The sequence below is a fragment of the Neopelma chrysocephalum genome, unplaced genomic scaffold, assembly GCF_003984885.1.
Source record: "Neopelma chrysocephalum unplaced genomic scaffold, ASM398488v2 Primary Assembly neopelma1_96684, whole genome shotgun sequence".
Taxonomy (NCBI): domain Eukaryota; kingdom Metazoa; phylum Chordata; class Aves; order Passeriformes; family Pipridae; genus Neopelma; species Neopelma chrysocephalum.
This window is the reverse complement of record NW_020925329.1, coordinates 490,775-507,197: the sequence shown is the minus strand read 5'-3', so window position 1 is coordinate 507,197 and position 16,423 is coordinate 490,775. Positions and strand designations below refer to the sequence as shown.

At 40.0% G+C, this 16,423-nt stretch overlaps 1 protein-coding gene across 1 annotated transcript in view; it reads right to left on the bottom strand.

The window, feature by feature from the left end:
- Positions 1-16,423, bottom strand: part of MEGF10 (multiple EGF like domains 10) — an 88,237-nt gene that overhangs the window by 36,035 nt on the left and 35,779 nt on the right. Inside the window, exons 6-9 of the mRNA XM_027709041.1 lie at positions 13,901-14,147; positions 12,871-12,991; positions 10,887-11,023; positions 7,713-7,925 (exon numbers count right to left, since the gene is read on the bottom strand). Of these exons, the coding sequence (XP_027564842.1) occupies positions 7,713-7,925; positions 10,887-11,023; positions 12,871-12,991; positions 13,901-14,147 (718 nt within the window). The remainder of the gene's footprint in view (positions 1-7,712; positions 7,926-10,886; positions 11,024-12,870; positions 12,992-13,900; positions 14,148-16,423) is intronic.

Below are 16,423 nucleotides of genomic sequence, written 5' to 3'. Positions count from 1 at the left end.
GGAACAGCAGTTTCATTGAAGGACCAGTCAGGCAGCTGTTGCCTCATAACAAATGGACATCATCAGCTGTGCAAAGATATATATGCTGGAACAGTGGGCACAATGGGGTGCTCTGTAGCGCTCTGGCAGACAAAGCATTTGCTTAACTCTCACCAAAGGAAATGCCTTAACATTCAAATCCATTATATTTACAATGGGAAGACTGTTTAAAGATATTTGTCTGCTACTGATTGAAGTTTCTTTAAGTATGCTGGAAAAAAAAAAAAGAAGTGCCTTCCTCCAGACAAATTAAATGATCCATGACAAGAGCCTGATTTTGCAAGACTTGCTGACTCCTTGTGTGGGGGGGTGCATTTGAAACTGAGTATTTTTCTGACCATTTGCAAGTTTGAAGACATACCTACTGCACTTTTAAGTGCTATAACATAACGAGAACATTCTTTGAAAAAGTTGCAGAATAACAATATCAGCTGCAATTGCTCTTGGGTTTGAGGATTGCTCTTGTAAAAATAAGAGTTTAATATTGCTGAAAACAACCAGCTGACAACACATTGCTAACCAAGGAAAGCATGAATTATTAAGGTTGGAATGTCATCATGCATTCTGTTTTCTATATGTTACTGCATAGTCTATGACACCATAAAAACTTGGAGGTCCTGGAGATATTAAAATACCTTTAACAGTATTAAGCTGCTTTACAGTAAATTGAGAGGAAAGGTCCTTTCAGATAAATGACAAATGAAGAAATGACTCAAAACTCATGCTGTTCATACTCAACAGTCATGTTGAGTTATAAGCACACCTACCATGAAGTAAGTTGAAATGGAACTATTCGTACATAAAATACATGCAGAACTGTTGAAGACACAGAAGATGTAGCAAGATAATCTGACATCTCCTTTTCCTAACTTTCTGTGGGCCCCCAATTTCCATGTCTCTTATCAGTGGAAGAATATAGAGCAGGGAAAATGAAAAAAATTTTCAATCCACAACTGAATAGTCACCGGGATATGAATTAGACCGTATTTATACCATTAATTTACCATTACTGTCATTTTACCTGCGCTGCCTTACCCAAAAGGTGCCCACAGATAATAAGATCATTATCCTTGGTGATTTCAATGCCAGAGTAGGTAAGAATTTTGAAGCATGGAAAGGAATATTAGGCAAGCATGGTGTTGGAAACTGCAACGATAATGGTCGACTTCTGCTAGAATGCTGTGCAGAGCAACAGTTTACCATCACTAATACTATCTTTCAGCAGAAAAACAGTCTGAAGACAACCTGGATGCACCCCAGGTCTAAGCGTTGGCACCTCATTGATTATGTCTTGGTGCGACAGAGAGACGTTCGTGATGTCCACCACACCCACGTGATGCCCAGCGCAGAATGCCAAACAGACCATCGGCTTGTGCGCTGTAAACTCGACTTCAATCTCAAATTCAAACCCAAAAGGGGCAGTATCCCAAGGAGAAGACTCCAAGTTAACGATCTCCAATCAGCCAGAGAAAGATTCCAGGCAAACCTTCAAACTAGGCTCGAAAACCATTCCACAGATTCTGCAGATTCCTCCCCTGAAACAATTTGGCATCATATTAAAAGCAGCATCCTGCAATCCTCTGAAGAATCCTTAGGGTTCTCCCTCAAGAAGAACAAGGACTGGTTTGAGGAAAACAATCAAGAGATCCAGGAATTGTTGAGGAAGAAGAGAACTGCCCACCAAGCACACCTTGCACTGCCATCCTGTCACGCAAGAAAAATAGCCTTTCATCTTGCATGCAGCAAGCTCCAACAGAAACTCCGTGACATCCAGAACAAGTGGTGGACCAATCTAGCTGCAAAAACTCAACTATGTGCAGATACAAGGGAATCACAAAGGATTCTATGAGGCCCTGAAAACAGCATATGGGCCTACATACCAGGTACAAAGCCCACTACTCAGTGCCGATGGTCAAACGCTTCTGACAGATAAAACCTCCATTCTGAATAGATGGTCTGAACATTTTCAGATTCTTTTCAGTACCAACTGTGTAGTCCAAGACTCAGCAATTCAGTCCATCACACAACAACCGGTGAAATACGAATTGGATACTGCCCCCACTTTAGGAGAAACCCTCAAGGCCATACAGCAGGTGAAAATTGGCAAGGCAGCTGGGGTTGATGGAATTCCACCCGAAGTCTGGAAATATGGGGGCCTTGCACTCCATGCTAAATTTCATGAGCTTGTGGTGCGCTGTTGGGAACTAGGCGAACTACCTTCAGACCTTCGTGATGCAGTCATCATCACCTTGTATAAGAAGAAAGGAATTAAGTCAGACTGTTCAAATTACCATGGTATTACTCTGCTCTCCATTGCTGGCAAAATCCTGGCAAGAATACTCTTGAACAGACTAATACCCGCTATAGCAGAAGGAATTCTACCTGAAAGTCAGTGTGGTTTCAGAGCCAATAGGAGCACCACAGACATGATATTTGTTCTCAGACAACTGCAAGAGAAGTGTAGGGAACAGAACAAAGGTCTCTATGTAACCTTTGTTGACCTCACCAAGGCTTTCAATATTGTGAGCAGAAAAGGTCTCTGGCAGATTTTGGAACGTTTAGGTTGTCCCCCCAAGTTCCTTAAAATGATCATCTCACTTCATGAGGATCAGCACGGCCAAGTCAGATACGGCAACACACTTTCTGACCCCTTTCTAATAATCAGTGGTGTGAAAAAGGCTGCGTTCTCGCTCCTACCCTATTCACAGTCTTTTTCAGCATGATGCTCCAAAGGGCCACGGCAGACCTCGGTGAGCAGGATGGTATCTACATTCTATATCGTACTGATGGAAGCCTATTCAACCTACGGTGACTGAAGGCCCACACTAAGACCCTAAACCATCTTGTCCGGGAGCTGCTTTACACTGATGACGCCGCCCTTGTTGCCCACACAGAAGCAGCCCTGCAACGTTTAACATCCTGCTTTGCAGATGCTGCTGAGCTCTTTGGGCTAGAAGTCAGCTTAAAGAAGACAGAAGTTCTCCATCAACCTGCACCTCAGGAAGTCTTCCATCATCCCCATATCACCATTGGCAAATCAGAGCTCAAATCAGTCCAGCAGTTTAATTACCTAGGCAGCCTCATCTCCTCGGATGGTAAGATTGACAGAGAGATAGACAACAGGTTAGCAAAGGCATATAGAGCTTTCGGAAAGCTTCATAAGAGAGTATGGCGAAATAAACACCTGAAGAAAAGTACAAAGATCAGTGTTTACAGAGCCATTGTGCTGTCTACTCTCTTATACAGATCCGAATCATGGGTCATCTACCGCCAGCACCTGTGTCTCCTAGAACACTTCCATCAACGCTGCCTCCATACAATCCTAAACATCCACTGGTCAGATTATGTGACCAATACATCAGTTATGGAACAAGCAGCAGTCACACGTATTGAGGCCATGCTACTGAGAACACAGCTGCGCTGGGCAGGGCACGTCTCCAGGATGAAGGACCACCGCCTCCCTAAGATCCTGCTTTATGGTGAACTTGCCACCAGCTGCTGCAAGAGAGGAGCCCCGAAGAAAAGATACAAGGACTCCCTGAAACAACATCTCAGCCTCGGGCATATTGATCAACAGAACTGGCCTACTCTGGCCTGCAATCGGGAGGCCTGGAGACACACCATCTATAACGCTGCTGATGCTTTTGAGAAAGCAGGCAGGATCACCCTTGAGGAGAAAAGAGAACGCAGAAAGAATCGTGCCTTGCAGAATATACCATCTAAGGAGTCTTTCTGTTGTGCCTTTTGCAACCGGACATGCCTTTCTCATATTGGCCTTTTTAGCCACCAACGCGCTTGCAAGAAACGTGGGTAGAGCCCTTTCCAAATCTTCATTCGCGAAGCCTAGCCATGATGATGACTGTCATTTTAAGACATAAAGCCCAGTGTTCACAGAATCATATAATATTCTGATATGGAAGTGGTGTTTGTTGTTGGGTTATTTTCCTCTCAGGGGATGGAGAGACCACACACATGTGGAAGCACTGAGTATGAAGCAGAGGTGTTGATATTCTGAGCCCCCTAGTGAGTGTTACCAAGGCCTACTTGCACATGTATTGATTGACACCAAAATTAGTACTCCGTAATTTGTAATTAGATGTAGGAAACTGAACCACTTCTGAACCTTTTTGATGGGTTCTTGTGCAGTTAGCTTAATTTGCAATAAGATTTAAATATTAAGATAGGGAAATAAAGAGATGTTGCCGGTATATCCACTTTTATACCTGGTCTTTTGTTCACACCTTCTGGAAATGCAACCCTACTCTGTACAGAGACAAGAAAAATACTTGTGGGTAGTTGATATTATATATTTGAAGGACTCAAATGAACTTAGTGATTTTCACATCATTTATATAGGTGTTTCACTATTACAATATCCACCAAATTCTTCAGTACCTTATGCAATATAAAATTTCCATGAAAAGCTCTTGTACCTATAAATACAAGTCCATTGGAAAAATGCAAAATTAAAATGCCCTAATCTTTACTTTAAGAACACAACCAAACTACATGAACTAAGCATGTATCACACTATAAAAATGCAATCAATTCTACATATGTATGTCAGAAAAAGCATGAGACCAATAAACCCCATTAGTGCTCATGTCATGAATAAATCCTAATTACAGACTAAACTGTACCTGTTTAGCTGGTGATACAGAATGACCCCACTCTGCAGATGTGAAGCAGTGGTGGGAGATTACCAGGAAGAGCTTACAAGAAAAAAACACAAAACAAAAAAAAACAAGGATATCTCAAATTTACTTGGAGATCAATTTAAAACCAGGGCAAATGCTGTATCACAGATGTAACCAACATCCTTTGTAAACATTCTAGACAAATATACTGCTACACTCTGCCTTTTTTGCACTTCCTGAATGATCCTTAGGTGTTGCTTGAGTGAAGGCATGAGAAAACCCAGCCTAAAAGTGGTTTATGCTAGAAGAGCATTCCTGTACAAAACAAAGTGAAAATGCTGACATACAGACAGGCTCCAGTCCTTTCAAAACATGTAATACTGAAGAGTATTTGTGAAAAAATCTCCTTGCACAAGAGGGTCATCTGTTTCTGTCCTCTGGGCCCCTCAAACAAATTAAAATCTCTCAAGTATAGCTATTTTTAATGCTTTGCAAAGTGTTTAATGAAGACTCATGATATAACTAAGAGGAAGGATGGGTTTGTCTTCCATACCCAGGAGCTGCCACCAACCAGTTGCAACAGCAAAATCCCTACAAGCTTAGGCAAACCAAAATGCAAATTATGAATTATTGGCAAAGCTGCTTTGATGCAATTTTTTTCAGTCATAAAACAGTAATAAAAATGTATATGTTTTTGAACTATGCTGTACTATAATGTTTTTGTATCTGTACATGAAGAAGCATGTGAAAAAGATGGCTAGACACATACATGCTGGAACTTATGTCCACATATTTTAGAGCAATATTTTTTAGAGTTAAGCATATTTTTTTAATTAATCCTTAATTAATTTCCATATCTATGAATATTAATAACAGCTCTAAGACTACTAATAGCTCCTCTTTGAGGATATCTAAACTAGTGATCAGACCCAGATGAAAAAAACCTTTATTCAAGGCCCTTAGAACAGAATGGTAGACCTACAGACACACAAAGGGTATTTTCAGGAGGAATTCTATCCCTTTTTTGTGCTCTGGGATTACTGGTTACTACATTGCTGCTAAATGGATTAGTGCTATGAAGATCCTTTGGCTGCAGCCAGACCAAGTAGTACTTGTGGTAGGCAAGAAAGGGATGAGGATATTCCCTGATGTGATTAAAGAGTTGTGTCCTGCCTGACTGAGAGATGAAGACAACCAGAAACAACTGGCTTCTAAAAAGAATCTGAAAAGCCTCAAGTGTCCCCAGGGAGCTTTGGCTTTATACCATTACCCAGATGCCCTTTTCTTCCTATTATTTGATGGTTTTAGTCACCTCCTGACCCAGGGGAAGGAACTTACATATGTAAAATACACTTGTGAAGTAATGAAAATATTTGTTTTTCTCAGACATCATTATGCTCTTGTGCACCTTCAGGGCTGTTAAGTGGCTTTGGATTTGCCACACAGGGGGGAAAAATTTCAAAAAATGACCAGACATATACTGCTGTTTACTTGTGAATATTTGTGATCTGATTTGACCACAAACTGCCTTCCAGTGGTATAAATGAATGAACAACTGTGTTGAACATGAATCAGAAGTAATCCTTGTAATACTAGAAATGCTATACAGTGCAATGCATTCCTGTCAAACAAGGCTGCCACAACAGTCTGCAGACAAATTTTCAGGAAAACAGCCTAACCATAACTCATAATACAGTAATGTTTGGTCTACTGGCATAATTTGAAAGCTAGATAGGTCAGCATTAGGGGGCTATTTATTCTTGAACATGTTGCCCAAATAATTATTGCTTGATTTTACATCAAAACAGCTCTGTGGTTTTTTTTAAGATATTTCAGCTAAATGGGATAAACAGAGCACAAGTACACAACTGTAAAAGCATATGAGTGGAAAGGGAAAGGAATTCAGTTTGTTGCCACATAGTTTGTCAACAAAAGGTGTGTTGATCAACTCTGACAATCCACAAAGTAATTTTTCACAGAGGCCTGAGTAGCTGTTTCCATGTATGTGCCTGAGTGATTTAACATCATTGCTAACTTCTGACTAAAGGTTTTTATTTTATCTATGAGGAAAAGTGCATCTTATATCAATGCACAGCAACATTCTATGTGACACTCAATAGTTTATGTAAATTCCTTTCACAGCTACTTTCAACAGCAAAAATTTAGATTATGCTCACAAATCTTCTCTAAGGTACTGTTAATAGTAATGCAATGAAGTGTAAGCAAATGCACAATGACCATATTATTTAACCAGAAGTACTGTTTTGTAACAAGAGAAAGCTGTCCAGAATTGTTCTATAAATATGTTGGGTCCCTCAACTGACGTCTGACATTCCTCCCTCACAGCTGAAACTTTGTCTCCAAATAATCACTTTTTACATTTTCATAACACTATGATCAAACACTGCGAAATCCATAAAGACACAAGAAACACAAAAAAATGGGACTAATTACTGCCTGAATAAGGAGAAATAGCAAAAGGTAAGCTAATTGGAAAACTATTTTCATTCGATTTCCAAGGACAGATTTTACCTGCTTAGTAAAAAAATCGCTGAAATGACAATAAATGTATTTTGAAATGCAGATTTACAACTGGTAAGGCTCTGAAACTTTGTATTAAAGTAGTCACCTACAGCAATTCTTATACAGAGAGAGAGAGAGAGAGAGAGGGAGAGAGAGAGAGAAACGCTCAGGCTTCTCAAGCCCAACTCAGAACACTATACATTCATGGAGGTGGTAAATATAGATAAAGGTCACACTTTGTCTTAACGTTTGTTTTATGGCTCAGAGACCAAATAATGCCATGAATATTATTATCAAATATACATGCAAAGACTAAAATTCAGAAGCTCTTCTGGGTTGATATTTTCTTTTTTTGATGGGGAGAGAGTACCAAATACTATTACAAGTCTTTAACTTAGTCCTCAGTTTGCATGAAAGTACTAGAAAAATCAGAAAATTTTAATTTTCAGATTATATTAGGATTTCTATGTTCTATGTAGAAAAAGACAGCAGGATAAAGGGTGTAAAGCCTACCTCCAGGTATTGGGCATGTGGCAAGGACACTTTTTATCACACTTGAGACCATAAATTCCCTCAGGGCAAAACCTTGTTTCACAGTGCTCTCCAGTGTATCCTTGTTCACAGAGGCAGGCACCATTAATATGGTAACAGTTCCCACCATTCACACACTTGCAGGTCTCTGCACAATGCACTCCGTAAGTCCCCACTGGACACTCATCTTGGCATCTGTTGGGGGGGAAAAAAACAACAAAAATTTGTTTTGTTTCCCATGAACTACAGCTTTTGGAGATTTAAGGGAAATATGGTTTATAAGGAATCTCTTATATGGGTCAAATACTTTACATAACTTCATATTTAAAAGGGCCCATCCCTGGTTTCCTTTGGTGCTCAGCTAGACAGGCTCAAAAACATTGGCTCTGCAAATTCCTTTGGAAAAGGCCTCCCTTCTCTGCAACACAGGACACAACATTCATACGCAGATCACTGCACTCCACATTCACGAACCAGAACAAAACCAAACCCTCTTAAGTCAGACCTGAAGTATGAAGGAACTTTTTCATTCATAGAGCTTTAAGAAGATAGACAATTTAGTTAACAAACTTAATTCTTTCATGTCTTTCATATGAAAGACATTATTTAACATAAAGATCAGTCTTATCTTTAGCTGTCCAGCCTTGTAGTGCTTACTACAAGAAAATGTTCAGTACCCTGCTTCTGAAATTTGCAACTCATTAAGTAATGAGTTTCTGGATAGCAATTTCATTCAGAGATGTCTTATGATTTTGATGTTTTCACGTTTATCTTCTCTGTATTTTACAGCTGAATTGCTGTAAATGCCAGTACTACTACAGCATTACTAAAGGCTCCAGCACTCAGTGCATTTAAAATATTTCACTGTATTTGTGAGAGCAGACCTCTCACTCAACAGGTTCATGCCTCAGAGCCAAGGATGACAACACTCCATAGCTTATGTGTCAAGGAAAATGCCCACATTTTTCAACATAAGCACCCTATAGTCTGAATTATGCTGACACAAACAAAAAGACAAAACAACTAAATCCCAAAGCTTTAGGGCCAGAACATGCCGACATTAAAGTCCTTAGATGTGCCGTGAACTCAAGAGGTGGTATCATCTTCTGCAATTTATGTACCTTTAAGTTTTGTCAAGTTACAGGCTGTACAAAAATATTACTTGATAATACAGCACATTATTAATGGTTTTATCAGGTTATAACTTGCTCATTTCCCCAGTCTCGTAAAAGAATTTCCTTGGTGTTCTTTTTCTATTTTTCTTATAAACTTGGCTTTTTTTTTTTGGTTTAGTTTTTCATATGATCAGTGGTTTATTACATGAGAATTTTCAAAGACCATGATACAAGGCACTGTAAAATGTAACAGAACTTAGCAGAGCCCTCTGACTGAGGTAAATGGGGCATACATGTTTATTTCATGCTTCTGCAGTATTTGTCTCAATCTGATACTGATAGCCAGAATTTTCATGGCATTCATAACTCTGTCCTGGCTGAAGTCAGGAATAAAATCTCTTTTTCTTCTCAGGTATAGTGCAATAATAGAGCTAATAACCCTGTTTCAGTATTTCCTAATGAAGTTCAACAAATAAAGCTGTGAAAGAATTTTTTTCAAATGACAATCAGGAATCCCAGCCAAATTAGACTAAATTTAACCTTGCAATATATTTTTTTTTTATTTAACCACATCTTCATCAGCTTCTGAAAGACCCTTTTCCATTTTGTGGTAAGGACAAGTATCAATCAAAAAGTCTTAGGCAGAAGATTTATAAAGGTAGTTTAACCTAGATTCCTTTGTCTTAAGTCGGATCACATAGAAACTGTAACGTGCTTTATAAGTCCTCTTTTTCTTGATATATGACCAACTTCCAGGAGTCACCACACCAAAATCTCAGACAAACACTGCTGGAGTCACAAACAGAAGTGGAGAATAGCTTAGCACTTTAAAAAACCATATTCTCACTGCTGGTATGTATGTGCTACCTCAGCCATTGCTCGCACATTTCTTGTAACAGTTCCCTCCCTTGCCAGTTCACTGACATGAAATAAGAACCTGGTCTACAGCCTTGCTATTGACCCATTCCTGCCCTTGGAGTATCTTGGAAAACAAAAGAATTGCAAATACAGCCTGTTTGGCAGAAAAAGAGGGAGTTCAGATTTGCAAAAGTGATCAAAATGCTGCAGCCAGTAAGGCATTTCAGATGATATTCAGATTACAATTATAATAGTAAAAATGTATTACTTTTAGAAACTCCAGGGTAGTGCAGTGGATAGAAACTCATATGGATATTCCTTTGATTGCCCTGCAGCCTTGTCTGTGTTTAAATGCATCTACCACCTTCTGCACTGTATTTTCACACACACAAATATTATTTTGGCATGCAAATGATTCTGGACTAATTGTTTCTCTTCTTCATGAGGTGGGTTTTTTTTTCCCCTTATGTCTAGCACAGCACTAGCCATGACCTGTGAACACTTCTGTGGGAAGTGCATATGGTTATAATACCCACAATTGTTGGCATAGATCCCCTGGACTAACCCCAGTGATCAAGCTGCTGCTGACTTCAGAAAATTGAGTTGTGTGCTGTTTCAAACACATGCAAGAAAGCAGTTCTTTCATCCCTTTCCACTGCCTTCGAAAATGATGTCTCAATATATTATCTTTCCCATCTACCAAAGCTGATTTTTAATAATCAGAAAATAAATGTTTCATTTCATTTGATTTAAATATTTCAGGAGACAACTCTCCAACTTGCTCATTTTGCAGAGGAATTGAATGAGCCTCCCTTGTTGCTACGACTGCCAGACATCTGCACAAAACCACGAGATTCCCTCCTCACCCCTTCACCACAGCCCAAACTGTACCATTCGGCAACCCACTCCAGTGCAGACCCACAGGAACTGCCAGAGCACAGGCCACAGCAGGAAAATACTGAAAACAAGCAGTTCTTCACAGAAGGGCTCTTTCACATAGAAACGTTCAACTTGCAACCCAGCATCAGCTGAGTGACATGGCAAACATTTCATAACTAAAATCAACTCTTTTAATCCCATCACAGATACTTTCACTCTTCTTTCTACAATGTTCTTAACTCTTCCTGTTGTAGCAGAGCCTCTTTCAAGTTCAGCAGCCTGGCAAAAAATGAGTTTTCCTTACCTTTCCCCTGTGTAACCAGGGCCGCAGTGGCACTGGCCTGTGGCTGAGTCACAGGTCCCTCCGTTGTGGCATTGGCACTCCTGGGAACAGTTCTTCCCATAACGACCCTCAGGACAAGGCTGACCACAGACCATGCCCTGTGTGTGCGGAAAAGAAATCTTAGGGTTAGATTTGGGATTGCAGCTTGAACAGGCAAAGAAGAAAGGATTGTCATGAAGGAAGATCCAGAAGATCTTGTGTTACTTGTCCAGTGCTGATCTTGGAAATGCCAGAGTCCTCTCCAGCTTTAAACATGGGCTATGTTCCAGCACTGGAGGAATAATCTTCTAGGATTTCCATTTTGGAAGTAAAAGCTCATGAAAAACACACTCTCTAAGCAACTGTGAAAACACTTACAGATTTAAGACTAATTGATGTTAAGCTCTTCCCAGTTTATTTACCAGGAGCAGTATATATCAAGATACCTGGAATGCCCTCCAGTGAGTAATGGTGTAGGAATCAGTAATTGCTGTAATGCCCCAATTATACTACTTGATGATAAGTTGGGTTTTTTTTCTGATGAAAGGAAAAGAAAAGCTGTTTGTATTCATTTAAAGCAGCATATCCTAAAAGTTTAGGTAGGACGACTGCTCCCTTCAATGGGGTTTGAATTCTTGCACTGTTTTTTAAATTGTTGGAATTAATTACACCTGGGTAGGGAGGTGAACCTCAAATCTTAAGACTTTTAAGAAGCTGTTTCAAATGTATTTACAGGTATTTCATCAGACAAAAGGCATGCAGTTATCTCATCTAACATAAAATACTGCAGAATTTGTACCTGGCTACTTGAAACCTCCCTTACAGGAAAAGCAAAAAAAGTTATAGTGACACAATTGTGTTTCACAGAACTGAAAATTCTAAAATTATAAATTATTCTTAAATAATTACTTGGAATGGAAAATTAGTCAAAGGGCTGAACAGTAATTTATTAGTTAAGACACACACTAGTATAAAATTTCCCTCAGTGCTTCATGTTCTATCTCATTTTTCAGTAGCTGTGTTTAGGCAGATAAAGGGATTCAAGAATTTATGCAAACATCTGTATTCTACGACCAATAATTTCGTTCTTCTAACACAAAATGGAATAAAAAGTAAAAATGGCAATAATCCAGGCTAGGTATTCAGGTGAGTAGTGCTACTCAAACTCACAATCAGAGATCCTATTTTATAGCTGTGCTCTCTAGTTGGTCAAAAACAGGTTATCTCAGTATAATATCTCAATTATCACAAGGTAATTAAAAGATCACTACATGTGAATTTTCACACAAAATGAACATTTAAACAGAAAATATTATTAACAAATAGTCATGATCAATACTATCAGCAAATGTATTTAAAGAATTTATTTGTGCTTTGATTACCTTCCAAATCCATTATTTGCCAACTCAGAGTTGGCAGCCTGACAGTGGGGAAAGCTACTTGCAGGTCTGAGGTCAGGTCTTCTTTCCCTACCCTCTGCTAAAAGAGTAGAAAGTCTAAAGATAATGTCAAAGTTCTGATGTCTCATTTCCTCTCCAGCATTTAGCACAATATCTCAAGGGTTTGAGGTTTTGCCACGCATACTGTACATATGAAAACAAGCAAAAATCCCACTGTTAATATGTACAAATAGTGTCACCTCACTATAAGATAAAATTACATCTAGGAAGTAATGACTTCCAGGCAAGATCCAGTGGATATTGCCTTGTCACAGCACAAGTCATGTCTTTTGCTTCCCAGAATCTGATTTAGTTAAAGAGGCAGTGCAGAACTGGAGAACTTTCAGTAACAGATGGTTTTGTAAGTATTTTATTTCAGTCCCTTATGCTAAAATGTGTTTCTCATTACGCCTGGCTACAAGCAGACTGCATTTGCTATCCTCATTTCCTAGCCTCTTCTGATGCCGCCTGAAGTCTACAAGTATGGAAGTTGTAGGGGGTTGTGCGGGTTTCAGAAGTGTTTTTACCATCCATCCTGGCGGGCAGGAGCACTCCCCAGTGACGTGGTGACAGACGCCTCCGTTCTGGCACGGGCACCTCTCCTCACATTGTGGGCCATGCTTCCCAGGGGGACAGAGATCCTCACAGCTGCAGAGAGTTTGGAGTGATGGGAGAGTTTGGAGGGGGTGGTGGACAACAGAGACAACCATTACTTCAGCACACGCTCCAGTTTGTCTTTATTTTTAACCTTATCATTAAATTTCCCAGCAGAAAGTGTGAAGCAGAAAGCAGCGCAACACCAAAATACACACGCTGAATACTGCACAGCACCCATGCAACAAATCTAAGGAGCAATCTAGGAATTGTTTCTTTTTAAACTACTTCTTTATACACAGTTTGGCGCTTATTCATCGTTACTGACAGAAGTTTAAGATCTGTTCTGGAATGACAAAACCAAATAACTCCAGGTTTCAATATAACTCTCTACAACTACCTGAAAGGAGGTTGTAGCCAGGTAGGTATCCGTCTCTTCTCTCAGGTAACCAGCAGTAGGACAAGACAGCACAGTTTTAAGCTGTGCCAGGGGAGGCCTTTTGGACATTAGGAAGAAGTTCTTTACAGAGGGAGTGATTGGGCATTGGAATGGGCTGCCCAGGGAGGTGGTGGAGTCACCATCCATGAAGGTGTTTAAGAAAAGACTGGATGTGGCACTCGGTGCCATGGTCTAGTAGGAAAAGTGGTGTTAGGTCAAAGGTTGGACTTGATGATCTCAGAGATCTTTTCCAACCTAGTTGATTCTGTGATTCTGTAATGTGATTTTCCAAACTTGCAGCCAAACGGTTTTCACAATGGTCATGAAGAAGCTCCAAGCAGGGGAGAAGGGGAGCAGACCAAGTCAAGGGGATTTTTCTTGGTTGCACATACAGTTGTGCTCTGTAATGTGGTTTGCTTAAACCTGCTTCCCTGCACAAAAGTTAATCTAAACTTCTAAACTGAATTTCATTCGCCAGCACTCTTTTAAAACTTGCACCTCAAAACAATACACCTGCTGCTTACAAGGCTCCGGTGTATCCTGGTGGACACCTGCATTCCCCGGTGACGTGGTTGCAGGTGGCTCCATTCTGGCACTGGCATTTCTGGTGGCAGTCGTTGCCATAGGTCCCGGGGTCGCAACGCTCCTCGCAGCGCCAACCCTTGAACCCTGAGGCGCAGTGACAGGCACCCGTGATGGGGTTGCACAGCGCTCCGTTCTTGCACTGGCAGCGGCTGCTGCAGTGGGGTCCCCAGTGGTTACTGTCACATGCTAAATGGGCAAGAAAGGAAGAATGTTACGAAGATGCTCAGAGTCAGCTCTAATACAAACAACAAAAAGAAGTTGTAAAATGGAAATAGTTGTTCCTCAGTTGGTCCTCAAGGATCTCAGCAGGCAGACTGGACTTTGTTTGTGCACACCGATTCTTACATGGAAAAGCAAACATTTTATAATGTGAGGCTAAGAAGTAAATGGAAGTTCTAGTCTCTTAACTGTCAAAACTTTTCATTGTGACTCTGTACCATCAAAAACCAGTTACAGTTGCAGTTAGCTTCCATTTACAGGGAGAAGTCTTGCTAACTTAAAAAAATGTAGTCTAAATCCATAAACAACTGGCTGAATTCCACAAGTAAGTTGCAAAGCTTGCTCGGTGTAAACTTATGATTTTTGACTAATCCAGAAATCCCTACTTACTTGCATAATTGTAAATATTCCCTTTTCAACCCTGCAATACACTGAAAGGGCAAAAGAAAATGCAAGTGTTTCACCAAGATATAAAAATTAACAATTATATGGTTAAACTTCATATGGATGTTACAAATTTGGTTATCCAATGTGTCTTCACAAACATTCAAACCTATCTTTTCTTGTCTGCCCCAATGCATCCCATTAAAGCCCTATAAGTAAGCCACTCAGACATCATTTCAGCATCCAAAGAAACACTTAATGTTAAGGAAGGCATTTCATCTTAAGAAATGCAGGAGTTCTGTAAAGACCCTGAAGATTAAGGTCACCTGGAGTTCAACAGGAACGTACTAATCATATGGTCAAATGATCTGATTTTATTTTTATGCTGTGTTGATAACAGCAGTACAATGGCAAAGCCTCAATTGCAGTGACCATAAGCCCAATCTCTTCTTTTGGAGACTGACAACCTTTGTTCTCCCAGTCTTCTCCTGGGGCAAAAAACCCAGGCAAAGAACAGGCACACTTTCCTAGACTAATGCAAAGTAATTCAAGAATGCTCCTCAGGCTACGAATTATTCAGCTGTAAGAGCTGTTCACTCAGGCTACACAAAAAAAAAAGAATTAGGGTATTTTCAAGAATCTACTCTTTAAGATTTTTTTTTTCCAAGACAGGTCACTAGAACATGCATCCAAAATGGGGAAATTGTGAGCACTCACACACAATAAAATAGAGAGCAACAGAAAGCAGTGTATGTATTATAAATACTCATCAGTACTGTTGGATTGTTAGAACAACTGTCTTATTACTGGCCTCTCTCTTTAAAGATGCGTGGGGTTTGTGGTGGACAAACAAGAGGTTGTTTACATTATATAGAGTTCTGTAGCACACTGCTGTCTACAGCACAGAATTGCCCGTTGCCATGATAACTCACATTCATTCAGAACTGATACAGGTTTATTTTGAACATGACTGCATAGAATAGAATGTGTAATCCTCATACTTAACCAGTCCTGAAATTGTTGTCAGGAAACCAGCTATTTTGGGATATATAAAAATATGTGTATGGGTGGCTAGAGGCCTGAGACAGCTGCATGTTCTGTCATGACTGAGTAGAAACCCCTAATTCATTGGTACTTTTTTTATTTTGCTTAACACATTAGTCTGGATTCAGATAAAAGTCTTTGTTCTTCCAGACAAAAGTTCAATTAGTGCCATTTCTCATGGAATAATTAAAAATTAAAATAATTAAAAAAAGAAAAGAGGGAAAAATACTCCCCCTACCCCCATCCAGACATGTCTGATAAACAGGAGAATTCACACGGATTGCCAGACCAAAACTGTTCCGGTGCAGGGCTCAGTCAAGGATGAAGGTGCAGTGCAACAACATTCATGGAGCTGCCTGAAGACCCAATGCAAAGAGTCTCAGGGCCACACAGACCAGAAACATCTACTGCCACTGAACCCAGCACCCAGGCAGCACAACTGCCTTGCTAGAAAACACATGTACCATGCAGTGCTTAACAATTTATTAGTTTCCTGGCATGATCTTCTCATTGTTTTTGCAGGAAATCATTAATATGAAAAAAAACCAACACCCATCATATGACTGCTAAAGGATTCCAAGCCTCAGGACCATTCTCCTGGCAATGACCAGGTGAATAGCAAATACCGGCTATGCAACATTGATTACAGCCCCATGGTAAAGCATTCCACAAGGACAGTGGTGCCCAGCCATAACACAATTTCACAATAGTCCTTTACACAAGGTCTGTCACCAGCCTCGCATCTGTCTGTGAGTTGTGGGCAGAAATGTGGAGAAATGTGCTGGATTAAGGGGAATAAATAATAATACTGACTA